We start from the raw sequence: 27,544 nt of genomic DNA on the forward strand, positions 1-27,544 counted from the left end.
GTGTCTGTTACCCCCCAGACCAGACCTGTCGTGTGTCTGTTACCCCCCAGACCAGACCTGTCGTGTGTCTGTTACCCCCAGACCAGACCTGTCGTGTGTCTGTTACCCCCAGACCAGACCTGTTGTGTGTCTGTTACCCCCAGACCAGACCTGTTGTGTGTCTGTTACCCCCAGACCAGACCTGTTGTGTGTCTGTTACCCCCAGACCAGACCTGTCGTGTGTCTGTTACCCCCAGACCAGACCTGTTGTGTGTCTGTTACCCCCAGACCAGACCTGTTGTGTGTCTGTTACCCCCAGACCAGACCTGTTGTGTGTCTGTTACCCCCAGACCAGACCCGTTGTGTGTCTGTTACCCCCAGACCAGACCTGTTGTGTGTCTGTTACCCCCAGACCAGACCTGTTGTGTGTCTGTTACCCCCAGACCAGACCTGTTGTGTGTCTGTTACCCCCAGACCAGACCTGTTGTGTGTCTGTTACCCCCCAGACCAGACCTGTTGTGTGTCTGTTACCCCCCAGACCAGACCTGTTGTGTGTCCACAGAGTTGTAATCTAAGGCAGAGTAATAATATACAGCCCCACACCCCCAGCAGCCCCCCCCGCAGCACCACACTCCCAGCTGCACCCCCCCAGCAGCATCACACCCACTGCAGCAGCACCCCCCCCCAGCAGCACCCCCAGCAGCACCCCCTGCAGCACCACACCCCCAGCAGCACCACACCCCCAGCAGCACCACACCCCCAGCAGCACCACACCCCCAGCAGCACCACACCCCCAGCAGCACCACTCCCCCAGCAGCACCACTCCCCAGACAGCACCACTCCCCTGCAGCACCACACCCCCTGCAGCACCACACCCCTGCAGCACCACACCCCCTGCAGCACCACACCCCTGCAGCACCACACCCCTGCAGCACCACACCCCCTGCAGCACCACACCCCCAGCAGCACCACTCCCCCAGCAGCACCACTCCCCAGCAGCACCACTCCCCCAGCAGCACCACTCCCCCTGCAGCACCACACCCCCTGCAGCACCACACCCCCTGCAGCACCACACCCCCTGCAGCACCACACCCCTGCAGCACCACACCCCCTGCAGCACCACACCCCCTGCAGCACCACACCCCCTGCAGCACCACACCCCCCAGCAGCACCACTCCCCCAGCAGCACCACTCCCCCAGCAGCACCACACCCCCAGCAGCACCACACCCCAGCAGCACCACACCCCCAGCAGCACCACACCCCCAGCAGCACCACACCCCCCTACAGCACCACACCCCTACAGCACCACACCCCCTACAGCACCACACCCCCTGCAGCACCACTCCCCAGCAGCACCACTCCCCCAGCAGCACCACTCCCCCAGCAGCACCACTCCCCAGCAGCACCACTCCCCCAGCAGCACCACTCCCCCAGCAGCACCACTCCCCCTGCAGCACCACACCCCTGCAGCACCACACCCCTGCAGCACCACACCCCCTGCAGCACCACACCCCCTACAGCACCACACCCCTGCAGCACCACACCCCCACCACTCCCCCTACAGCACCCCCAGCAGCAGGTGACAGAGAGCAGAGCTGCGGTCCAACGTCCCTTATTTGAATATCTTAACTGACAACAGTTCTCAGTCACACAAACAATCCAGAGCTCCTCACTTAAAATCTAGATAAATGATCCGGGGCCCACTGCTTCCCACATCAGGAAGAAACTGATCCGGGGCCCACTGCTTCCCACATCAGGAAGAAACTGATCCGGGGCCCACTGCTTCCCACATCAGGAAGAAACTGATCTGGGGCCCACTGCTTCCCACATCAGGAAGAAACTGATCTGGGGCCCACTGCTTCCAACATCAGGAAGAAACTGATCTGGGGCCCACTGCTTCCAACATCAGGAAGAAACTGATCTGGGGCCCACTGCTTCCAATATCAGGAAGAAACTGATCTGGGGCTCACTGCTTCCAACATCAGGAAGAAACTGATCTGGGGCCCACTGCTTCTCACATCAGGAAGAAACTAAATGATCCCAGGGCCCACTGCTTCCAACATCAGGAAGAAACTAATCTGGGGCCCACTGCTTCCCACATCAGGAAGAAACTACTGATCTGGGGCCCACTGCTTCCCACATCAGGAAGAAACTAAATGATCCCAGGGCCCACTGCTTCCAACATCAGGAAGAAACTAAATGATCCCAGGGCCCACTGCTTCCAACATCAGGAAGAAACTGATCTGGGGCCCACTGCTTCCAACATCACTTGATGCCACATCAGGAAGTGCCATTCAAATGTCACAATAACGACTCATATACTTTGACAAATATACAGATATGATTATACATTTTTAAAATGAACTGTTTTAAGTGAGAAATAGGCATTGGTCTGAAGCACCCCCCCCCCCCCCCAAAAAAAAGCTAATCAGTTCACGAGCTCCACAACGCCTACTTCACCCATAATCCACCAGGGTTTTCCAGCACACAGCGTTGACCTACTACAGTAGCGGTTGTTGGGTCTATTGTACATCAAACCAATGTGTATGCAGGTCGCCTAGAATTCAAAAACATTCTCAAAAAAAGCCCAATTCCTACTCTTCAGGGGAATAATGGACTTTACAGTGTCCTGCTATTACAATGTATATACAGGGCATTCAGAAAGTATTCAGACCCCTTGACTTCTACATTTTTGTTACGTTACAGCCTTATTCTAAAATGGATTAAATCTATACACAATACCCCATAATGACATCCCAATACCCCATAATGACATCCCAACACCCCATAATGACATCCCAATACCCCATAATGACATCCCAATACCCCATAATGACATCCCAACACCCCATAATGACATCCCAATACCCCATAATGACATCCCAATACCCCATAATGACATCCCAATACCCCATAATGACATCCCAATACCCCATAATGACATCCCAATACCCCATAATGACATCCCAACACCCCATAATGACATCCCAATACCCCATAATGACATCCCAACACCCCATAATGACATCCCAACACCCCATAATGACATCCCAATACCCCCATAATGACATCCCAACACCCCATAATGACATCCCAATACCCCATAATGCCATCCCAACACCCCATAATGCCATCCCAACACCCCATAATGACATCCCAACACCCCATAATGACATCCCAATACCCCATAATGACATCCCAATACCCCATAATGACATCCCAATACCCCATAATGACATCCCAACACCCCATAATGCCATCCCAATACCCCATAATGCCATCCCAACACCCCATAATGCCATCCCAACACCCCATAATGACATCCCAACACCCCATAATGACATCCCAACACCCCATAATGACATCCCAACACCCCATAATGACATCCCAATACCCCATAATGCCATCCCAACACCCCATAATGACATCCCAACACCCCATAATGACATCACAATACCCCACAATGACATCACAATACCCCATGATGACATCCCAACACCCCATAATGACATCACAATACCCCACAATGACATCCCAACACCCCATAATGACATCACAATACCCCACAATGACAAGGCAAAAACAGGTTTTAGACATTTTGGCAAAAGTATTAAAATTAAAATACTGAAATATGATTTACATCATAAGTATTCAGACCCTTTACTCAGTACTTTGATGAAGCTACAAGCTTGGCACACCTGTATGTGGGGAGTTTCTCCCATTCTTCTCTGCAGATCCTCTCAAGCTCTGTCAGGTTGGATGGGGAGTGTTGCTGCACAGCTATTTTCAGGTCTGTCCAGAGATGTTCGATCGGGTTCAAAGTCTGGGCTCTGGCTGGGTCACTCAAGGACATTCAGAGACTTGTTCCAAAGCCACTCCTGCGTTGTCTTGGCTGTGTGCTTAGGGGTCGTTGTCCTGTTGGAAGGGGAACCTTCGCCCCAGTCTGAGGTCCTGAGCGCTCTGGAGCATGTTGTCATCAAGGATCTCTGTACTTTGCTCCGTTCATCTTTCCCTCGATCCTGACTAGTCTCTCAGTCCTTGCTGCTGAAAATCATCCCCACAGCATGATTCTGCCACCACCATGCTTCACCGTAGGGATGGTGCCAGGTTTCCTCCAGACATGACGCTTGGCATTCAGGCCAAAAAGTTCAATCTTGGTTTCATCAGACCAGATAATCTTGTTTCTCATGGTCTGTCCTTTAGGTGCCTTTTGCCAAACTCCAAGCGGGCTGTCATGTGCCTTTTACTGAAGAGTGGCTTCTGTCTGGCCACTACTATAAAGGCCTGATTGGTGGAGTGCTGTTGAAATAGTTGTCCTTCTGGAAGGTTCTCCCATCTCCACAGAGGAACTCTGGAGCTCTGTCAGAGTGACCATCAGGTTCTTGCTCACCTCCTGACCAAGGCCCTTCTCCACCGATTGCTCAGTTTGGCCGGGCGGCCAGCTCTAGGAAGAGTCTTGGTGGTTCTAAACTTCCTCTGTTTCAGAATGATGGAGGCCATTGTGTTCTTGGAGACCTTTAATGCTACAGAAAGGTTTTGCTACCCTTCCCCAGGATTGAGATAAGGCAAAGATCTGTCTCGGAGCTCTACGGACAATTCCTGCGACCTCGTGGCTTTGTTTTTGCTCTGACATGAACTGTCAACTGTGGGACCTTATATAGACAGGTGTGTGTCTTCCCAAATCATGTCCAATTAATTGCATTTACCACAGGTGGACTCCAATCAAGTTGCAGAAACATCTCAGGGATGATCAATGGAAACAGGAAGCACCTGAGCTCAATTTCAAGTCTCATAGCAACGGGTCTGAATAATTATGTAAATACTATTTTTAATATATTTGCAAATATTTTTAAATACCCGTTTTCGCTTTGACATTATAGGGTAGATTGATGAAGGAAAATATATTTAATACATTTTAGAGCAGGGCTGAAAAGTAAAACAAAATGTGGAAAAAATGGGTTTGAAAAATATTTAACCTTTAAATTTAACTAGGCAAGTCAGTTCAGAAACAAATTCTTATTTACAATGAAGGCCTACCCCGGGCCAAACCCGGACGACGCCGGGCCAATTGTGCGCCGCCCTGTGGGACTCCCAATCAATGCTGGATGGGATACAGCCTGGAATCAGGTGTCAGGAAAATAACCTCACACTCAACGTCAACAAAACTAAGGAGATGATTGTGGACTTCAGGAAACAGCAGAGGGAACACCCCCCTATACACATCGATGGAACAGTAGTGGAGAGGGTAGTAAGTTAAGTTCCTCGGCGTACACATCACAGACAAACTGAATTGGTCCACTCACACTGACAGCGTCGTGAAGAAGGCGCAGCAGCGCCTCTTCAACCTCAGGAGGCTGAAGAAATTTGGCTTGTCACCAAAAGCACTCGCAAACTTCTACAGATGCACAATCGAGAGCATCCTGGCGGGCTGTATCACCGCCTGGTACGGCAACTGCTCCGCCCACAACCGTAAGGCTCTCCAGAGGGTAGTGAGGTCTGCACAACGCATCACCGGGGGCAAACTACCTGCCCTCCAGGACACCTACACCACCCGATGTCACAGGAAGGCCTTAAAGATCATCAAGGACATCAACCACCCGAACCACTGCCTGTTCACCCTGCTATCATCCAGAAGGCGAGGTCAGTACAGGTGCATCAAAGCTGGGACCAAGAGACTGAAAAACAGCTTCTATCTCAAGGCCATCAGACTGTTAACCAGCCACCACTAACATTGAGTGGCTGCTGCCAACACACTGACTCAACTCCAGCCACTTTAATAATGGGAATTGATGGGAATTGATGTAAAATATATCACTGGCCACTTTAAACAATGCTACCTAATATAATGTTACAGGGAGTCCTCGATGCACTGTGTATATATGTACTCACATGTTATACATCTTACTTGGTGACTACAGGCTGGGTTAAGGCCAGGTGACTACAGGCCAGGTGACTACAGGCTGGGTTAAGGCCAGGTGACTACAGGCTGGGTTAAGGCCAGGTGACTACAGGCCAGGTGACTACAGGCTGGGTTAAGGCCAGGTGACTACAGGCTGGCCAGGTTAAGGCCAGGTGACTACAGGCTGGGTTAAGGCCAGGTGACTACAGGCTGGGTTAAGGCCAGGTGACTACAGGCTGGGTTAAGGCCAGGTGACTACAGGCTGGGTTAAGGCCAGGGCTACAGGTTGACTACAGGCTGGGTTAAGGCCAGGTGACTACAGGCCAGGTGACTACAGGCTGGGTTAAGGCCAGGTGACTACAGGCCAGGTGACTACAGGCTGGGTTAAGGCCAGGTGACTACAGGCTGGAGTTAAGGCCAGGTGACTACAGGCCAGGTGACTACAGGCTGGGTTAAGGCCAGGTGACTACAGGCTGGGTTAAGGCCAGGTGACTACAGGCTGGGTTAAGGCCAGGTGACTACAGGCTGGGTTAAGGCCAGGTGACTACAGGCTGGGTTAAGGCCAGGTGACTACAGGCTGGGTTAAGGCCAGGTGACTACAGGCTGGGTTAAGGCCAGGTGACTACAGGCTGAGTTAAGGCCAGGTGACTACAGGCTGGGTTAAGGCCAGGTGACTACAGGCTGGGTTAAGGCCAGGTGACTACAGGCCGGGTGACTACAGGCCAGGTGACTACAGGCCGGGTGACTACAGGCCAGGTGACTACAGGCTGGGTTAAGGCCAGGTGATTACAGGTCAGGTGACTACAGGCTGGGTTAAGACCAGGTGACTACAGGCCAGGTGACTACAGGCTGGGTTAAGGCCAGTTGACTACAGGCCAGGTGACTACAGGCCAGGTGACTACAGGCTGGGTTAAGGCCAGGTGACTACAGGCTGGGTTAAGGCCAGGTGCCTACAGGCTGGGTTAAGGCCAGGCCAGGCTGTTAAGGCCAGGTGACTACAGGCTGGGTTAAGGCCAGGTAACTACAGGCTGGAGTTAAGGCCAGGTGACTACAGGCTGGGTTAAGGCCAGGTGACTACAGGCTGGGTTAAGGCCAGGTGACTACAGGCCGGGTGACTACAGGCCAGGTGACTACAGGCTGGGTTAAGGCCAGGTGATTACAGGCCAGGTGACTACAGGCTGGGTTAAGACCAGGTGACTACAGGCCAGGTGACTACAGGCTGGGTTAAGACCAGGTGACTACAGGCCAGGTGACTACAGGCTGGGTTAAGGCCAGGTGACTACAGGCTGGGTTAAGGCCAGGTGCCTACAGGCCAGGTGACTACAGGCTGGGTTAAGGCCAGGTGACTACAGGCCAGGTGCCTACAGGCTGGGTTAAGGCCAGGTGACTACAGGCTGGGTTAAGGCCAGGAGACTACAGGCCAGGTGACTACAGGCTGGGTTAAGGCCAGGTGACTACAGGCCAGGTGACTACAGGCTGGGTTAAGGCCAGTTGACTACAGGGCAGGTGACTACAGGCTGGGTTAAGGCCAGGTGACTACAGGCTAGGTTAAGGCCAGGTGACTACAGGCTGGGTTAAGGCCAGTTGACTACAGGCCAGGTGACTACAGGCCGGGTTAAGGCCAGGTGACTACAGGCCAGGTGACTACAGGCCAGGTGACTACAGGCCGGGTTAAGGCCAGGTGACTACAGGCCAGGTGACTACAGGCTGGGTTAAGGCCAGGTGACTACAGGCTGGGTTAAGGCCAGGTGACTACAGGCTAGGTTAAGGCCAGGTAACTACAGGCCAGGTTAAGGCCAGATAACTACAGGCCAGGTTAAGGCCAGGTAACTACAGGCCGGGTTAAGGCCAGGTAACTACAGGCCTGGTGTTAAGGCCAGGTGTTACAGGCCAGGTGACTACAGGCTGGGTTAAGGCCAGGTGACTACAGGCTGGGTTAAGGCCAGGTGACTACAGGCTGGGTTAAGGCCAGGTGACTACAGGCTGGGTTAAGGCCAGGTGACTACAGGCTGGGTTAAGGCCAGGTGACTACAGGCTGGGTTAAGGCCAGGTGACTACAGGCTGGGTTAAGGCCAGGTGACTACAGGCTGGGTTAAGGCCAGGTGACTACAGGCTGGGTTAAGGCCAGGTGACTACAGGCTGGGTTAAGGCCAGGTGACTACAGGCTGGGTTAAGGCCAGGTAACTACAGGCTGGGTTAAGGCCAGGTAACTACACTGTGTATATATGTACTCACATGTTATACATCTTGCTTGAAGCCTTGACTCCTCCGATGGGTATTCTTCTGATGATGACAGAGGAGTTCTTAGATATCAGGGCCTCGTCGTCTTTGTATTCTACAGATCAGAGACGAGGGAATTACTGGTCTGTCTGTTGGTAGTCCCCCGGGCGCCATCCCAGATATCTAGTCCCCAGGGCGCCATCCCATATATCTAGTCCCCCGGGCGCCATCCCATATATCTAGTCCCCCTGGCGCCATCCCATATATCTAGTCCCCCGGGCGCCATCCCAGATATCTAGTCCCCCGGGCGCCATCCCAGATATCTAGTCCCCCGGGCGCCATCCCAGATATCTAGTCCCCCGGGCGCCATCCCAGATATCTAGTCCCCCGGGCGCCATCCCATATCTCTATTCCCCTGGGCGCCATCCCAGATATCTAGTCCCCCGGGCGCCATCCCAGATATCTAGTCCCCGGGCGCCATCCCAGATATCTAGTCCCCGGGCGCCATCCCAGATATCTAGTCCCCGGGCGCCATCCCAGATATCTAGTCCCCGGGCGCCATCCCAGATATCTAGTTCCCCGGGCGCCATCCCATATATCTAGTCCCCCGGGCGCCATCCCAGATATCTAGTTCCCCGGGCGCCATCCCAGATATCTAGTTCCCCGGGCGCCATCCCAGATATCTAGTTCCCCGGGCGCCATCCTATATATCTAGTCCCCCGGGCGCCATCCCAGATATCTAGTCCCCGGGCGCCATCCCAGCCCATATCTAGTCCCCGGGCGCCATCCCAGATATCTAGTCCCCGGGCGCCATCCCAGATATCTAGTCCCCGGGCGCCATCCCATATATCTAGTTCCCCGGGCGCCATCCCAGATATCTAGTCCCCGGGCGCCATCCCAGATATCTAGTCCCCCGGGCGCCATCCTATATATCTAGTCCCTGGCGCCATCCCAGATATCTAGTTCCCCGGGCGCCATCCCAGATATCTAGTTCCCCGGGCGCCATCCTATATATCTAGTCCCCGGGCGCCATCCAGATATCTAGTCCCCCGGGCGCCATCCCAGATATCTAGTTCCCCGGGCGCCGCCATCCCAGATATCTAGTTTCCCGGGCGCCATCCCTGATATCTACCCCCCCCCCAAGAGCAAGCAGTTCACAGTAGAAGGAAGAAACCTTAAGAGGAACCAGACTCCCTGACTAGGCCTAACCCCACCATGCCAGCACACAAGCCAACCACCTGGGCTGACATAAGAGGTTTTGTGGATGATGGAACCTTACAGGTAGGATAAATAAAATTAAAATAAATGCATATAACATTTCCCTGTAAGGAAACGGCTCAAACCCATTGACCCTCTTCTCTATTCAAGCCCTGTCAAAAACAAATATATATATATATGACACTATCCCTGTGGTTGACACTAGTTTATTGATCCCTGTGGTTGACACTAGTTTATTGATCCCTGTGGTTGACACTAGTTTATTGGTGCTTATTGATCCCTGTGGTTGACACTAGTTTATTGGTGTTTATTGATCCCTGTGGTTGACACTAGTTTATTGATCCCTGTGGTTGACACTAGTTTATTGATCCCTGTGGTTGACACTAGTTTATTGATCCCTGTGGTTGACACTAGTTTATTGATCCCTGTGGTTGACACTAGTTTATTGATCCCTGTGGTTGACACTAGTTTATTGGTGCTTATTGATCCCTGTGGTTGACACTAGTTTATTGGTGTTTATTGATCCCTGTGGTTGACACTAGTTTATTGATCCCTGTGGTTGACACTAGTTTATTGATCCCTGTGGTTGACACTAGTTTATTGGTGTTTATTGATCCCTGTGGTTGACACTAGTTTATTGGTGTTTATTGATCCCTGTGGTTGACACTAGTTTATTGATCCCTGTGGTTGACACTAGTTTATTGGTGTTTATTGATCCCTGTGGTTGACACTAGTTTATTGATCCCTGTGGTTGACACTAGTTTATTGATCCCTGTGGTTGACACTAGTCTATTGGTGTTTATTGATCCCTGTGGTTGACACTAGTTTATTGATCCCTGTGGTTGACACTAGTTTATTGATCCCTGTGGTTGACACTAGTTTATTGATCCCTGTGGTTGACACTAGTTTATTGATCCCTGTGGTTGACACTAGTTTATTGGTGTTTATTGATCCCTGTGGTTGACACTAGTTTATTGGTGTTTATTGATCCCTGTGGTTGACACTAGTTTATTGATCCCTGTGGTTGACACTAGTTTATTGGTGTTTATTGATCCCTGTGGTTGACACTAGTTTATTGATCCCTGTGGTTGACACTAGTTTATTGATCCCTGTGGTTGACACTAGTCTATTGGTGTTTATTGATCCCTGTGGTTGACACTAGTTTATTGATCCCTGTGGTTGACACTAGTTTATTGATCCCTGTGGTTGACACTAGTTTATTGATCCCTGTGGTTGACACTAGTTTATTGATCCCTGTGGTTGACACTAGTTTATTGATCCCTGTGGTTGACACTAGTTTATTGATCCCTGTGGTTGACACTAGTTTATTGATCCCTGTGGTTGACACTAGTTTATTGATCCCTGTGGTTGACACTAGTCTATTGGTGTTTATTGATCCCTGTGGTTGACACTAGTTTATTGATCCCCGTGGTTGACACTAGTTTATTGGTGTTTATTGATCCCTGTGGTTGACACTAGTCTATTGGTGTTTATTGATCCCTGTGGTTGACACTAGTTTATTGATCCCTGTGGTTGACACTAGTTTATTGGTGTTTATTGATCCCTGTGGTTGACACTAGTTTATTGGTGTTTATTGATCCCTGTGGTTGACACTAGTTTATTGATCCCTGTGGTTGACACTAGTTTATTGGTGTTTATTGATCCCTGTGGTTGACACTAGTTTATTGATCCCTGTGGTTGACACTAGTCTATTGGTGTTTATTGATCCCTGTGGTTGACACTAGTTTATTGATCCCTGTGGTTGACACTAGTTTATTGATCCCTGTGGTTGACACTAGTTTATTGATCCCTGTGGTTGACACTAGTTTATTGATCCCTGTGGTTGACACTAGTTTATTGATCCCTGTGGTTGACACTAGTTTATTGATCCCTGTGGTTGACACTAGTTTATTGATCCCTGTGGTTGACACTAGTTTATTGATCCCTGTGGTTGACACTAGTTTATTGATCCCTGTGGTTGACACTAGTTTATTGATCCCTGTGGTTGACACTAGTCTATTGGTGTTTATTGATCCCTGTGGTTGACACTAGTTTATTGATCCCTGTGGTTGACACTAGTTTATTGGTGTTTATTGATCCCCGTGGTTGACACTAGTCTATTGGTGTTTATTGATCCCTGTGGTTGACACTAGTCTATTGGTGTTTATTGATCCCTGTGGTTGACACTAGTTTATTGATCCCTGTGGTTGACACTAGTTTATTGATCCCTGTGGTTGACACTAGTTTATTGGTGTTTATTGATCCCTGTGGTTGACACTAGTTTATTGATCCCTGTGGTTGACACTAGTTTATTGGTGTTTATTGATCCCTGTGGTTGACACTAGTTTATTGATCCCTGTGGTTGACACTAGTTTATTGATCCCTGTGGTTGACACTAGTTTATTGGTGTATATTGATCCCTGTGGTTGACACTAGTTTATTGATCCCTGTGGTTGACACTAGTTTATTGATCCCTGTGGTTGACACTAGTTTATTGATCCCTGTGGTTGACACTAGTTTATTGATCCCTGTGGTTGACACTAGTTTATTGATCCCTGTGGTTGACACTAGTTTATTGATCCCTGTGGTTGACACTAGTTTATTGATCCCTGTGGTTGACACTAGTTTATTGATCCCTGTGGTTGACACTAGTTTATTGATCCCTGTGGTTGACACTAGTTTATTGATCCCTGTGGTTGACACTAGTTTATTGATCCCTGTGGTTGACACTAGTTTATTGATCCCTGTGGTTGACACTAGTTTATTGATCCCTGTGGTTGACACTAGTTTATTGATCCCTGTGGTTGACACTAGTTTATTGGTGCTTATTGATCCCTGTGGTTGACACTAGTCTATTGGTGTTTATTGATCCCTGTGGTTGACACTAGTTTATTGATCCCTGTGGTTGACACTAGTTTATTGATCCCTGTGGTTGACACTAGTTTATTGGTGTTTATTGATCCCTGTGGTTGACACTAGTTTATTGGTGTTTATTGATCCCTGTGGTTGACACTAGTTTATTGGTGTTTATTGATCCCTGTGGTTGACACTAGTTTATTGATCCCTGTGGTTGACACTAGTTTATTGATCCCTGTGGTTGACACTAGTTTATTGGTGTTTATTGATCCCTGTGGTTGACACTAGTCTATTGGTGTTTATTGATCCCTGTGGTTGACACTAGTTTATTGATCCCTGTGGTTGACACTAGTTTATTGATCCCTGTGGTTGACACTAGTTTATTGATCCCTGTGGTTGACACTAGTCTATTGGTGTTTATTGATCCCTGTGGTTGACACTAGTTTATTGATCCCTGTGGTTGACACTAGTTTATTGGTGTTTATTGATCCCCGTGGTTGACACTAGTCTATTGGTGTTTATTGATCCCTGTGGTTGACACTAGTCTATTGGTGTTTATTGATCCCCGTGGTTGACACTAGTCTATTGGTGTTTATTGATCCCTGTGGTTGACACTAGTTTATTGATCCCTGTGGTTGACACTAGTTTATTGATCCCTGTGGTTGACACTAGTTTATTGATCCCTGTGGTTGACACTAGTTTATTGATCCCTGTGGTTGACACTAGTTTATTGGTGTTTATTGATCCCTGTGGTTGACACTAGTTTATTGATCCCTGTGGTTGACACTAGTTTATTGGTGTTTATTGATCCCTGTGGTTGACACTAGTTTATTGATCCCTGTGGTTGACACTAGTTTATTGATCCCTGTGGTTGACACTAGTTTATTGGTGTTTATTGATCCCTGTGGTTGACACTAGTTTATTGATCCCTGTGGTTGACACTAGTCTATTGGTGTTTATTGATCCCTGTGGTTGACACTAGTTTATTGATCCCTGTGGTTGACACTAGTTTATTGGTGTTTATTGATCCCTGTGGTTGACACTAGTTTATTGATCCCTGTGGTTGACACTAGTTTATTGGTGTTTATTGATCCCTGTGGTTGACACTAGTTTATTGATCCCTGTGTTGACACTAGTTTATTGATCCCTGTGGTTGACACTAGTTTATTGATCCCTGTGGTTGACACTAGTTTATTGATCCCTGTGGTTGACACTAGTTTATTGGTGTTTATTGATCCCTGTGGTTGACACTAGTTTATTGGTGTTTATTGATCCCTGTGGTTGACACTAGTTTATTGATCCCTGTGGTTGACACTAGTTTATTGATCCCTGTGGTTGACACTAGTTTATTGGTGTTTATTGATCCCTGTGGTTGACACTAGTTTATTGGTGTTTATTGATCCCTGTGGTTGACACTAGTTTATTGATCCCTGTGGTTGACACTAGTTTATTGATCCCTGTGGTTGACACTAGTTTATTGGTGTTTATTGATCCCTGTGGTTGACACTAGTTTATTGATCCCTGTGGTTGACACTAGTTTATTGATCCCTGTGGTTGACACTAGTTTATTGATCCCTGTGGTTGACACTAGTTTATTGATCCCTGTGGTTGACACTAGTTTATTGATCCCTGTGGTTGACACTAGTTTATTGATCCCTGTGGTTGACACTAGTTTATTGATCCCTGTGGTTGACACTAGTTTATTGATCCCTGTGGTTGACACTAGTTTATTGATCCCTGTGGTTGACACTAGTTTATTGATCCCTGTGGTTGACACTAGTTTATTGATCCCTGTGGTTGACACTAGTTTATTGATCCCTGTGGTTGACACTAGTTTATTGATCCCTGTGGTTGACACTAGTTTATTGATCCCTGTGGTTGACACTAGTTTATTGATCCCTGTGGTTGACACTAGTTTATTGGTGTTTATTGATCCCTGTGGTTGACACTAGTTTATTGGTGTTTATTGATCCCTGTGGTTGACACTAGTTTATTGGTGTTTATTGATCCCTGTGGTTGACACTAGTTTATTGATCCCTGTGGTTGACACTAGTTTATTGATCCCTGTGGTTGACACTAGTTTATTGATCCCTGTGGTTGACACTAGTTTATTGATCCCTGTGGTTGACACTAGTTTATTGATCCCTGTGGTTGACACTAGTTTATTGATCCCTGTGGTTGACACTAGTTTATTGATCCCTGTGGTTGACACTAGTTTATTGGTGTTTATTGATCCCTGTGGTTGACACTAGTTTATTGGTGTTTATTGGTCCCTGTGGTTGACACTAGTCTATTGGTGTTTATTGATCCCTGTGGTTGACACTAGTTTATTGATCCCTGTGGTTGACACTAGTTTATTGATCCCTGTGGTTGACACTAGTTTATTGATCCCTGTGGTTGACACTAGTTTATTGATCCCTGTGGTTGACACTAGTTTATTGATCCCTGTGGTTGACACTAGTTTAATGATCCCTGTGGTTGACACTAGTCTATTGGTGTTTATTGATCCCTGTGGTTGACACTAGTCTATTGGTGTTTATTGATCCCTGTGGTTGACACTAGTTTATTGATCCCTGTGGTTGACACTAGTTTATTGGTGTTTATTGATCCCTGTGGTTGACACTAGTTTATTGATCCCTGTGGTTGACACTAGTTTATTGATCCCTGTGGTTGACACTAGTTTATTGATCCCTGTGGTTGACACTAGTTTATTGATCCCTGTGGTTGACACTAGTTTATTGATCCCTGTGGTTGACACTAGTTTATTGATCCCTGTGGTTGACACTAGTTTATTGATCCCTGTGGTTGACACTAGTCTATTGGTGTTTATTGATCCCTGTGGTTGACACTAGTTTATTGATCCCCGTGGTTGACACTAGTTTATTGGTGTTTATTGATCCCTGTGGTTGACACTAGTCTATTGGTGTTTATTGATCCCTGTGGTTGACACTAGTTTATTGATCCCTGTGGTTGACACTAGTTTATTGGTGTTTATTGATCCCTGTGGTTGACACTAGTTTATTGGTGTTTATTGATCCCTGTGGTTGACACTAGTTTATTGATCCCTGTGGTTGACACTAGTTTATTGGTGTTTATTGATCCCTGTGGTTGACACTAGTTTATTGATCCCTGTGGTTGACACTAGTCTATTGGTGTTTATTGATCCCTGTGGTTGACACTAGTTTATTGATCCCTGTGGTTGACACTAGTTTATTGATCCCTGTGGTTGACACTAGTTTATTGATCCCTGTGGTTGACACTAGTTTATTGATCCCTGTGGTTGACACTAGTTTATTGATCCCTGTGGTTGACACTAGTTTATTGATCCCTGTGGTTGACACTAGTTTATTGATCCCTGTGGTTGACACTAGTTTATTGATCCCTGTGGTTGACACTAGTTTATTGATCCCTGTGGTTGACACTAGTCTATTGGTGTTTATTGATCCCTGTGGTTGACACTAGTTTATTGATCCCTGTGGTTGACACTAGTTTATTGGTGTTTATTGATCCCCGTGGTTGACACTAGTCTATTGGTGTTTATTGATCCCTGTGGTTGACACTAGTCTATTGGTGTTTATTGATCCCTGTGGTTGACACTAGTTTATTGATCCCTGTGGTTGACACTAGTTTATTGATCCCTGTGGTTGACACTAGTTTATTGGTGTTTATTGATCCCTGTGGTTGACACTCAGTTTATTGATCCCTGTGGTTGACACTAGTTTATTGGTGTTTATTGATCCCTGTGGTTGACACTAGTTTATTGATCCCTGTGGTTGACACTAGTTTATTGATCCCTGTGGTTGACACTAGTTTATTGGTGTATATTGATCCCTGTGGTTGACACTAGTTTATTGATCCCTGTGGTTGACACTAGTTTATTGATCCCTGTGGTTGACACTAGTTTATTGATCCCTGTGGTTGACACTAGTTTATTGATCCCTGTGGTTGACACTAGTTTATTGATCCCTGTGGTTGACACTAGTTTATTGGTGCTTATTGATCCCTGTGGTTGACACTAGTTTATTGGTGTTTATTGATCCCTGTGGTTGACACTAGTTTATTGATCCCTGTGGTTGACACTAGTTTATTGATCCCTGTGGTTGACACTAGTTTATTGATCCCTGTGGTTGACACTAGTTTATTGATCCCTGTGGTTGACACTAGTTTATTGATCCCTGTGGTTGACACTAGTTTATTGATCCCTGTGGTTGACACTAGTTTATTGGTGCTTATTGATCCCTGTGGTTGACACTAGTCTATTGGTGTTTATTGATCCCTGTGGTTGACACTAGTTTATTGATCCCTGTGGTTGACACTAGTTTATTGATCCCTGTGGTTGACACTAGTTTATTGGTGTTTATTGATCCCTGTGGTTGACACTAGTTTATTGGTGTTTATTGATCCCTGTGGTTGACACTAGTTTATTGGTGTTTATTGATCCCTGTGGTTGACACTAGTTTATTGATCCCTGTGGTTGACACTAGTTTATTGGTGTTTATTGATCCCTGTGGTTGACACTAGTCTATTGGTGTTTATTGATCCCTGTGGTTGACACTAGTTTATTGATCCCTGTGGTTGACACTAGTTTATTGATCCCTGTGGTTGACACTAGTTTATTGATCCCTGTGGTTGACACTAGTCTATTGGTGTTTATTGATCCCTGTGGTTGACACTAGTTTATTGATCCCTGTGGTTGACACTAGTTTATTGGTGTTTATTGATCCCCGTGGTTGACACTAGTCTATTGGTGTTTATTGATCCCTGTGGTTGACACTAGTCTATTGGTGTTTATTGATCCCCGTGGTTGACACTAGTCTATTGGTGTTTATTGATCCCTGTGGTTGACACTAGTTTATTGATCCCTGTGGTTGACACTAGTTTATTGATCCCTGTGGTTGACACTAGTTTATTGATCCCTGTGGTTGACACTAGTTTATTGATCCCTGTGGTTGACACTAGTTTATTGGTGTTTATTGATCCCTGTGGTTGACACTAGTTTATTGATCCCTGTGGTTGACACTAGTTTATTGGTGTTTATTGATCCCTGTGGTTGACACTAGTTTATTGATCCCTGTGGTTGACACTAGTTTATTGGTGTTTATTGATCCCTGTGGTTGACACTAGTTTATTGATCCCTGTGGTTGACACTAGTCTATTGGTGTTTATTGATCCCTGTGGTTGACACTAGTTTATTGATCCCTGTGGTTGACACTAGTTTATTGGTGTTTATTGATCCCTGTGGTTGACACTAGTTTATTGATCCCCGTGGTTGACACTAGTTTATTGGTGTTTATTGATCCCTGTGGTTGACACTAGTTTATTGATCCCTGTGGTTGACACTAGTTTATTGGTGTTTATTGATCCCTGTGGTTGACACTAGTTTATTGATCCCTGTGGTTGACACTAGTTTATTGATCCCTGTGGTTGACACTAGTTTATTGATCCCTGTGGTTGACACTAGTTTATTGATCCCTGTGGTTGACACTAGTTTATTGGTGTTTATTGATCCCTGTGGTTGACACTAGTTTATTGGTGTTTATTGATCCCTGTGGTTGACACTAGTTTATTGATCCCTGTGGTTGACACTAGTTTATTGATCCCTGTGGTTGACACTAGTTTATTGGTGTTTATTGATCCCTGTGGTTGACACTAGTTTATTGGTGTTTATTGATCCTGTGGTTGACACTAGTTTATTGATCCCTGTGGTTGACACTAGTTTATTGATCCCTGTGGTTGACACTAGTTTATTGGTGTTTATTGATCCCTGTGGTTGACACTAGTTTATTGGTGTTTATTGATCCCTGTGGTTGACACTAGTTTATTGATCCCTGTGGTTGACACTAGTTTATTGATCCCTGTGGTTGACACTAGTTTATTGATCCCTGTGGTTGACACTAGTTTATTGATCCCTGTGGTTGACACTAGTTTATTGATCCCTGTGGTTGACACTAGTTTATTGATCCCTGTGGTTGACACTAGTTTATTGATCCCTGTGGTTGACACTAGTTTATTGATCCCTGTGGTTGACACTAGTTTATTGATCCCTGTGGTTGACACTAGTTTATTGATCCCTGTGGTTGACACTAGTTTATTGATCCCTGTGGTTGACACTAGTTTATTGATCCCTGTGGTTGACACTAGTTTATTGATCCCTGTGGTTGACACTAGTTTATTGGTGTTTATTGATCCCTGTGGTTGACACTAGTTTAGTTTATTGGTGTTTATTGATCCCTGTGGTTGACACTAGTTTATTGATCCCTGTGGTTGACACTAGTTTATTGATCCCTGTGGTTGACACTAGTTTATTGATCCCTGTGGTTGACACTAGTTTATTGATCCCTGTGGTTGACACTAGTTTATTGATCCCTGTGGTTGACACTAGTTTATTGATCCCTGTGGTTGACTAGTTTATTGATCCCTGTGGTTGACACTAGTTTATTGGTGTTTATTGATCCCTGTGGTTGACACTAGTTTATTGGTGTTTATTGGTCCCTGTGGTTGACACTAGTCTATTGGTGTTTATTGATCCCTGTGGTTGACACTAGTTTATTGATCCCTGTGGTTGACACTAGTTTATTGATCCCTGTGGTTGACACTAGTTTATTGATCCCTGTGGTTGACACTAGTTTATTGATCCCTGTGGTTGACACTAGTTTATTGATCCCTGTGGTTGACACTAGTTTATTGATCCCTGTGGTTGACACTAGTTTATTGATCCCTGTGGTTGACACTAGTTTAATGATCCCTGTGGTTGACACTAGTCTATTGGTGTTTATTGATCCCTGTGGTTGACACTAGTCTATTGGTGTTTATTGATCCCTGTGGTTGACACTAGTTTATTGATCCCTGTGGTTGACACTAGTTTATTGGTGTTTATTGATCCCTGTGGTTGACACTAGTTTATTGATCCCTGTGGTTGACACTAGTTTATTGATCCCTGTGGTTGACACTAGTTTATTGATCCCTGTGGTTGACACTAGTTTATTGGTGTTTATTGATCCCTGTGGTTGACACTAGTTTATTGATCCCTGTGGTTGACACTAGTTTATTGATCCCTGTGGTTGACACTAGTTTATTGATCCCTGTGGTTGACACTAGTTTATTGATCCCTGTGGTTGACACTAGTTTATTGATCCCTGTGGTTGACACTAGTTTATTGGTGTTTATTGATCCCTGTGGTTGACACTAGTTTATTGGTGTTTATTGATCCCTGTGGTTGACACTAGTTTATTGGTGTTTATTGGTCCCTGTGGTTGACACTAGTCTATTGGTGTTTATTGATCCCTGTGGTTGACACTAGTTTATTGGTGTTTATTGATCCCTGTGGTTGACACTAGTTTATTGATCCCTGTGGTTGACACTAGTTTATTGATCCCTGTGGTTGACACTAGTTTATTGATCCCTGTGGTTGACACTAGTTTAATGATCCCTGTGGTTGACACTAGTCTATTGGTGTTTATTGATCCCTGTGGTTGACACTAGTCTATTGGTGTTTATTGATCCCTGTGGTTGACACTAGTTTATTGATCCCTGTGGTTGACACTAGTCTATTGGTGTTTATTGATCCCTGTGGTTGACACTAGTTTATTGGTGTTTATTGATCCCTGTGGTTGACACTAGTTTATTGATCCCTGTGGTTGACACTAGTTTATTGATCCCTGTGGTTGACACTAGTTTATTGATCCCTGTGGTTGACACTAGTTTAATGATCCCTGTGGTTGACACTAGTCTATTGGTGTTTATTGATCCCTGTGGTTGACACTAGTCTATTGGTGTTTATTGATCCCTGTGGTTGACACTAGTTTATTGATCCCTGTGGTTGACACTAGTTTATTGGTGTTTATTGATCCCTGTGGTTGACACTAGTTTATTGATCCCTGTGGTTGTGGTTGACACACTAGTTTATTGGTCCCTGTGGTTGACACTAGTTTATTGATCCCTGTGGTTGACACTAGTTTATTGATCCCTGTGGTTGACACTAGTTTATTGATCCCTGTTGACACTAGTTTATTGATCCCTGTGGTTGACACTAGTTTATTGATCCCTGTGGTTGACACTAGTTTATTGATCCCTGTGGTTGACACTAGTTTATTGATCCCTGTGGTTGACACTAGTTTATTGATCCCTGTGGTTGACACTAGTTTATTGATCCCTGTGGTTGACACTAGTTTATTGATCCCTGTGGTTGACACTAGTTTATTGATCCCTGTGGTTGACACTAGTTTATTGGTGTTTATTGATCCCTGTGGTTGACACTAGTTTATTGGTGTTTATTGATCCCTGTGGTTGACACTAGTTTATTGGTGCTTATTGATCCCTGTGGTTGACACTAGTTTATTGATCCCTGTGGTTGACACTAGTTTATTGATCCCTGTGGTTGACACTAGTTTATTGATCCCTGTGGTTGACACTAGTTTATTGATCCCTGTGGTTGACACTAGTTTATTGATCCCTGTGGTTGACACTAGTTTATTGATCCCTGTGGTTGACACTAGTTTATTGATCCCTGTGGTTGACACTAGTTTATTGATCCCTGTGGTTGACACTAGTTTATTGATCCCTGTGGTTGACACTAGTTTATTGATCCCTGTGGTTGACACTAGTTTATTGATCCCTGTGGTTGACACTAGTTTATTGATCCCTGTGGTTGACACTAGTTTATTGGTGCTTATTGATCCCTGTGGTTGACACTAGTTTATTGATCCCTGTGGTTGACACTAGTTTATTGATCCCTGTGGTTGACACTAGTTTATTGATCCCTGTGGTTGACACTAGTTTATTGATCCCTGTGGTTGACACTAGTTTATTGATCCCTGTGGTTGACACTAGTTTATTGATCCCTGTGGTTGACACTAGTTTATTGATCCCTGTGGTTGACACTAGTTTATTGATCCCTGTGGTTGACACTAGTTTATTGATCCCTGTGGTTGACACTAGTTTATTGATCCCTGTGGTTGACACTAGTTTATTGGTGCTTATTGATCCCTGTGGTTGACACTAGTTTATTGATCCCTGTGGTTGACACTAGTTTATTGATCCCTGTGGTTGACACTAGTTTATTGATCCCTGTGGTTGACACTAGTTTATTGATCCCTGTGGTTGACACTAGTTTATTGATCCCTGTGGTTGACACTAGTTTATTGATCCCTGTGGTTGACACTAGTTTATTGATCCCTGTGGTTGACACTAGTTTATTGATCCCTGTGGTTGACACTAGTTTATTGGTGTTTATTGATCCCTGTGGTTGACACTAGTTTATTGGTGTTTATTGATCCCTGTGGTTGACACTAGTTTATTGATCCCTGTGGTTGACACTAGTTTATTGGTGTTTATTGATCCCTGTGGTTGACACTAGTTTATTGATCCCTGTGGTTGACACTAGTTTATTGGTGTTTATTGATCCCTGTGGTTGACACTAGTTTATTGATCCCTGTGGTTGACACTAGTTTATTGATCCCTGTGGTTGACACTAGTTTATTGATCCCTGTGGTTGACACTAGTTTATTGATCCCTGTGGTTGACACTAGTTTATTGATCCCTGTGGTTGACACTAGTTTATTGATCCCTGTGGTTGACACTAGTTTATTGGTGTTTATTGATCCCTGTGGTTGACACTAGTTTATTGATCCCTGTGGTTGACACTAGTTTAGTTTATTGATCCCTGTGGTTGACACTAGTTTATTGATCCCTGTGGTTGACACTAGTTTATTGGTGTTTATTGATCCCTGTGGTTGACACTAGTTTATTGATCCCTGTGGTTGACACTAGTTTATTGATCCCTGTGGTTGACACTAGTTTATTGATCCCTGTGGTTGACACTAGTTTATTGATCCCTGTGTTGACACTAGTTTATTGATCCCTGTGGTTGACACTAGTTTATTGATCCCTGTGGTTGACACTAGTTTATTGATCCCTGTGGTTGACACTAGTTTATTGATCCCTGTGGTTGACACTAGTTTATTGATCCCTGTGGTTGACACTAGTTTATTGATCCCTGTGGTTGACACTAGTTTATTGATCCCTGTGGTTGACACTAGTTTATTGATCCCTGTGGTTGACACTAGTTTATTGATCCCTGTGGTTGACACTAGTTTATTGGTGTTTTGATCCCTGTGGTTGACACTAGTTTATTGGTGTTTATTGATCCCTGTGGTTGACACTAGTTTATTGATCCCTGTGGTTGACACTAGTTTATTGATCCCTGTGGTTGACACTAGTTTATTGATCCCTGTGGTTGACACTAGTTTATTGGTGTTTATTGATCCCTGTGGTTGACACTAGTTTATTGGTGTTTATTGATCCCTGTGGTTGACACTAGTTTATTGATCCCTGTGGTTGACACTAGTTTATTGATCCCTGTGGTTGACACTAGTTTATTGGTGTTTATTGATCCCTGTGGTTGACACTAGTTTATTGATCCCTGTGGTTGACACTAGTTTATTGGTGTTTATTGATCCCTGTGGTTGACACTAGTTTATTGATCCTGTGGTTGACACTAGTTTATTGATCCCTGTGGTTGACACTAGTTTATTGGTGTTTATTGATCCCTGTGGTTGACACTAGTTTATTGATCCCTGTGGTTGACACTAGTTTATTGATCCCTGTGGTTGACACTAGTTTATTGATCCCTGTGGTTGACACTAGTTTATTGATCCCTGTGGTTGACACTAGTTTATTGATCCCTGTGGTTGACACTAGTTTATTGATCCCTGTGGTTGACACTAGTTTATTGATCCCTGTGGTTGACACTAGTTTATTGATCCCTGTGGTTGACACTAGTTTATTGATCCCTGTGATTGACACTAGTTTATTGATCCCTGTGGTTGACACTAGTTTATTGGTGTTTATTGATCCCTGTGGTTGACACTAGTTTATTGATCCCTGTGGTTGACACTAGTTTATTGGTGTTTATTGATCCCTGTGGTTGACACTAGTTTATTGATCCCTGTGGTTGACACTAGTTTATTGATCCCTGTGGTTGACACTAGTTTATTGATCCCTGTGGTTGACACTAGTTTGATCCCTGTGGTTGACACTAGTTTATTGGTGTTTATTGATCCCTGTGGTTGACACTAGTTTATTGGTGTTTATTGATCCCTGTGGTTGACACTAGTCTATTGGTGCTTATTGATCCCCTGACACTAGGTTGACACCAGGCCTCACCTTATTTAATTTCATCAGCAAACAGCCCCACTTGTTATGTGCTGCTTACTAGTTAGCTAAGTTTAAAAATCTACCTAGCTGTCATCCGAGGTTGAAGCAGTAACCTGGTTAGTTAGAAAGTAGCTAGTTAGCAGCAACGGGACACGTGTGTTTTGTCTGATAAAGTGATGGTAGATCAGGACTATATAGGTGATACGGAAAGACAAAATATTCAACACGAAGAACTCAATAACATCACATTATACATTACATAAAAGGTTTTAAAAATGTCAGATTGGCTTTCCGTCAGTGGACTAATTTGTTGTCGGCAGCTTTGACATCCCAAGTGATTTAACTTAGTTAAGATAAATAAAAATGTCCTTTAAAAAAATAAAATTTAATAAAAACACACAGATAAAACTACTTTCTTACCTTCTTTAGTTTGTGCGTTGGTGATTTGTAGGCCGCAGTCGACAGCTTTGAGTCTCTCTCGACCCATAATCTGTCTTTTCAGGTCGGCCAGAGTGATGTTCAGGCCGTCGAAAGTCACCGTGTCGTAGTTGAGTTTCGAGGAGAATTTATAATGGACACAAGACATGGTGGAAACGGGGAAAAAGGGGGACCGAAACTAAACTGAGATCACATGTAGAGGAAACTCAAATTTACAACAAAGCTGTCCAAAATGACAAGAGCAAGTTCAAATGGAAGTGGCTGAGTTTTTTTTTTAAATGTAACTAAATGTTAATATCTAAACACGTCGGAAAGGGGAAGAACAAAACAAAAAAACATGCTGATTGTGAGTCAAATGGACTGAAATAATGACTTTGTTTGTTGGTTTAGAGGTTTGTACCGTAGAAACTGGCCCAAAGCAACACACCGCATATCAGAAACATGGTGGAAGAAAAAAAAGCAATTTGACCAGATATACTTCAAAATACATAAAATTAAAGATCAACAAAGTGTCCGAGAGCCAAAAAGGTAGGAAACTAAAGAACTTAGTAAACAATAAAACAAAAAAACGTTACATGCGTCCTTTACTGTCCAAAAAACCCAAACAAAATGCGATCAACTTAAAGAGAGAATCAAAGAGTTTGAAAATAAACAAAAAAAAAAACAGCAGCAAACACGACGGTATGTAAAATAGCTAATTTATTCCCCTGTTTAAAAAGGGGGGTAGCTAACTAGTTCATGTGAATTATGACAGAAAATAAAAGACAAGTCTGGCCTTCTCCTAAAAGCTAACAGTGTAGCTTTCTGATAGCTTATAGACAACCAAAAACCAAAACAAGCTACCTATAAACAGAGCCTGTCAACTCAAATTACATGAACCGGATACTACAACAACAAAAAACATTAATATTTCATAAACTATATGTATATATAGTCATTACATTCCATGCAAATATCTGAATAATGTTGTACTCCTTCCCATTTTGAAGTGTCGACTTCCACACAGAGACGAGAGGAGAGAGCTGTCATTTTGGCTCGGCGGCCTTTCTGCGCATGCGCAGAAAAAACCCAGGAAAGGCCACGTTCAAGAACATCAGTCGCTTTTGCGTCCTGCGCAGTCGACTGATGACGCAATCCAACACGTTACATTTACATTTAAGTCATTTAGCAGACGCTCTTATCCAGAGCGACTTACAAATTGGTGCATTCACCTTAGGTGTGTGACGGGATATATTGTATAAAAATACCTCTCTGTTTTTAGAATATTGGTTCAGAAATAATATCCTTTTGGTGAGCCAACTGGTAAATGCAGAGGGTCTTTTACTCAGTTATAAAGAATTCTTATCACTTTACAAGGTCCCTGTAACACCTAAAGATTTTGCAATTGTTTTAGATGCCATTCCCCTCAGGTGTTGCTATGTTATTCAGGAACATGTCAAGACCCTGTTGACCCTGTTGACTCATCAGTAGGAAAGACCTGACCCTCAGAGCCTACCTTCTATTGACCCTGTTGACTCATCAGTAGGAAAGACCTGACCCTCAGAGCCTACCTTCTGTTGACCCTGTTGACTCATCAGTAGGAAAGATTTGTTTCTCTTTTGGTCCATTCAACAACAGAGCGATACGAACCTTGTTTCAGCAGGATGTTGTATACCTTGTTGGAATGGATTTATTGATAATATCTGTTGGAAAAAAAGTTTGAATGTTGCCACACACATACCTACTTGTTAACAAAATTAAGGAAGTTTCCTTTAAAATTATTCATAAATATTGTCCTGCCAACCACAATATGAAGAAGTTTAAGGAAAACATCAACTCAAATTGCTCCTTTTGTAATGACCACCCAGAAACAGTTGTGCATCTTTTTTTTTGGGGGGGGGGGGTTGTATTCATGTAAAGAAAACTGTGCCAAGACATCAGTAGATTTATAATTGAACACATTTATGAAGATTTTACACTATTGTGGAGAGATGTACTTTTTGGATTCTTTACCTACAATAAGAAATAAGCTGAAACATTTTTAAATAATTAATTTCATTATTCTTTTGGCCAAATTTCATATATACAAAATGTAAATTTACAAAAAAAAAAAAAAAACACACATTTTCTTACCTTACAAAATGAAATGGAACTGTATTTTAAGGCAGTTAAATACTGTACTAACAAAAAAAAGCTGTTAGAATTGTAAGTATATGCATGTCCCTTAAGGTCCTTGTGTAATTGGAACGTGATATTGTTCCCGCCCCTAGCCCCGCCCCGAGACCCGCCCATATCCCCGCCCCCAGACCCGCCCCTAGATCGATTGTCCATTGTATATACTATATATATATATATATATACTTGTGTTCCTTCATGTACTCTCTGTATTGATTTTGTTGTTAATAAAAAATAAACAAAAAAAAGTGTGACAATATCTATTTTACCACTGAGAAGAATTTAGGTCCCAAGCTTCTGAGAAAATGTTGTGCTGTATCATTTTGGCCCGGTAGTATGAGACATTTGGGTAGATTTTGTGTAGCACAAGAGCGCTTGATTTTGCCAATTAACTCAACACAAGAATGTCTTGAACATAGAACTAAATATAATCGTGGCGATTGTAGAAGCCTGCCGTAAGAAACTACTCATTTTGCAGTCCCTTATATTTCATTTAAAACCAACATCTAAATTCACCAGTAGATGGCGGTCTAAAACCATTTATGATAAATGTTCAAAATGAGCCTTCAAATCAAATCAAATCAGATCAAATTTTATTTGTCACATACACATGGTTAGCAGATGTTAATGTGAGTGTAGCGAAATGCTTGTGCTTCTAGTTCCGACAATGCAGTGATAACCAACAAGTAATCTAACTAACAATTCCAAAACTACTGTCTTATACACAGTGTAAGGGGATAAGGAACATGTACATAAGGATATATGAATGAGTGATGGTACAGAGCAGCATACAGTAGATGGTATCGAGTACAGTATATACATATGAGATGAGTGTGTAGACAAAGTAAACAAAGTGGCATAGTTAAAGTGGCTAGTGATACATGTGTTACATAAGGATGCAGTCGATGATGTAGAGTACAGTATATACATATGCATATGAGATGAATAATGTAGGGTAAGTAACATTATATAAGGTAGCATTGTTTAAAGTGGCTAGTGATATATTTACATCATTTCCCATCAATTCCCATTATTAAAATGGCTGGAGTTGGGTCAGTGTCAATGACAGTGTGTTGGCAGCAGCCACTCAGTGTTAGTGGTGGCTGTTTAACAGTCTGATGGCCTTGAGATAGAAGCTGTTTTTCAGTCTCTCGGTCCCAGCTTTGATGCACCTGTACTGACCTCGCCTTCTGGATGATAGTGGGGTGAACAGGCAGTGGTTCGGGTGGTTGATGTCCTTGATGATCTTTATGGCCTTCCTGTAACAACGGGTGGTGTAGGTGTCCTGGAGGGCAGGTAGTTTGCCCCCGGTGATGCGTTGTGCAGTCCTCACTACCCTCTGGAGAGCCTTACGGTTGAGGGCGGAGCAGTTGCCGTACCAGGCGGTGATACAGCCCGCCAGGATGCTCTCGATTGTGCCTTATCCTTTGATATAACATCTATTATTTTGTCTTGTGGAATTATCTCTATCAGGTGGGCATATCTACAGTAAAACACCTGCGCAGCAAGCCCACATGTCTTACAATGGGCCTATTATAACCTTCGAATGATGCTTGCATAGGAGAGAAGTTATTATCCTCCTCCTCATTTATTATCCTCCTCATTTATTATCCTCATCATCCTCA

At 44.3% G+C, this 27,544-nt stretch overlaps 1 protein-coding gene across 1 annotated transcript in view; it reads right to left on the reverse strand.

The window, feature by feature from the left end:
- LOC124026775 (E3 ubiquitin-protein ligase RBBP6-like) overlaps positions 1 to 24,831 on the reverse strand; it is a gene marked incomplete at its 3' end in the record, with an annotated part of 57,846 nt that extends 33,015 nt beyond the window's left edge. The window contains 2 exon segments of the mRNA XM_046339518.1: positions 8,115 to 8,214; positions 23,748 to 24,831. Of these exon segments, the coding sequence (XP_046195474.1) occupies positions 8,115 to 8,214; positions 23,748 to 23,913 (266 nt within the window).
- Positions 24,832 to 27,544: the final 2,713 nt, after the last annotated feature.

Source organism: Oncorhynchus gorbuscha, unplaced genomic scaffold, assembly GCF_021184085.1.
Source record: "Oncorhynchus gorbuscha isolate QuinsamMale2020 ecotype Even-year unplaced genomic scaffold, OgorEven_v1.0 Un_scaffold_2826, whole genome shotgun sequence".
Lineage (NCBI taxonomy): Eukaryota > Metazoa > Chordata > Actinopteri > Salmoniformes > Salmonidae > Oncorhynchus > Oncorhynchus gorbuscha.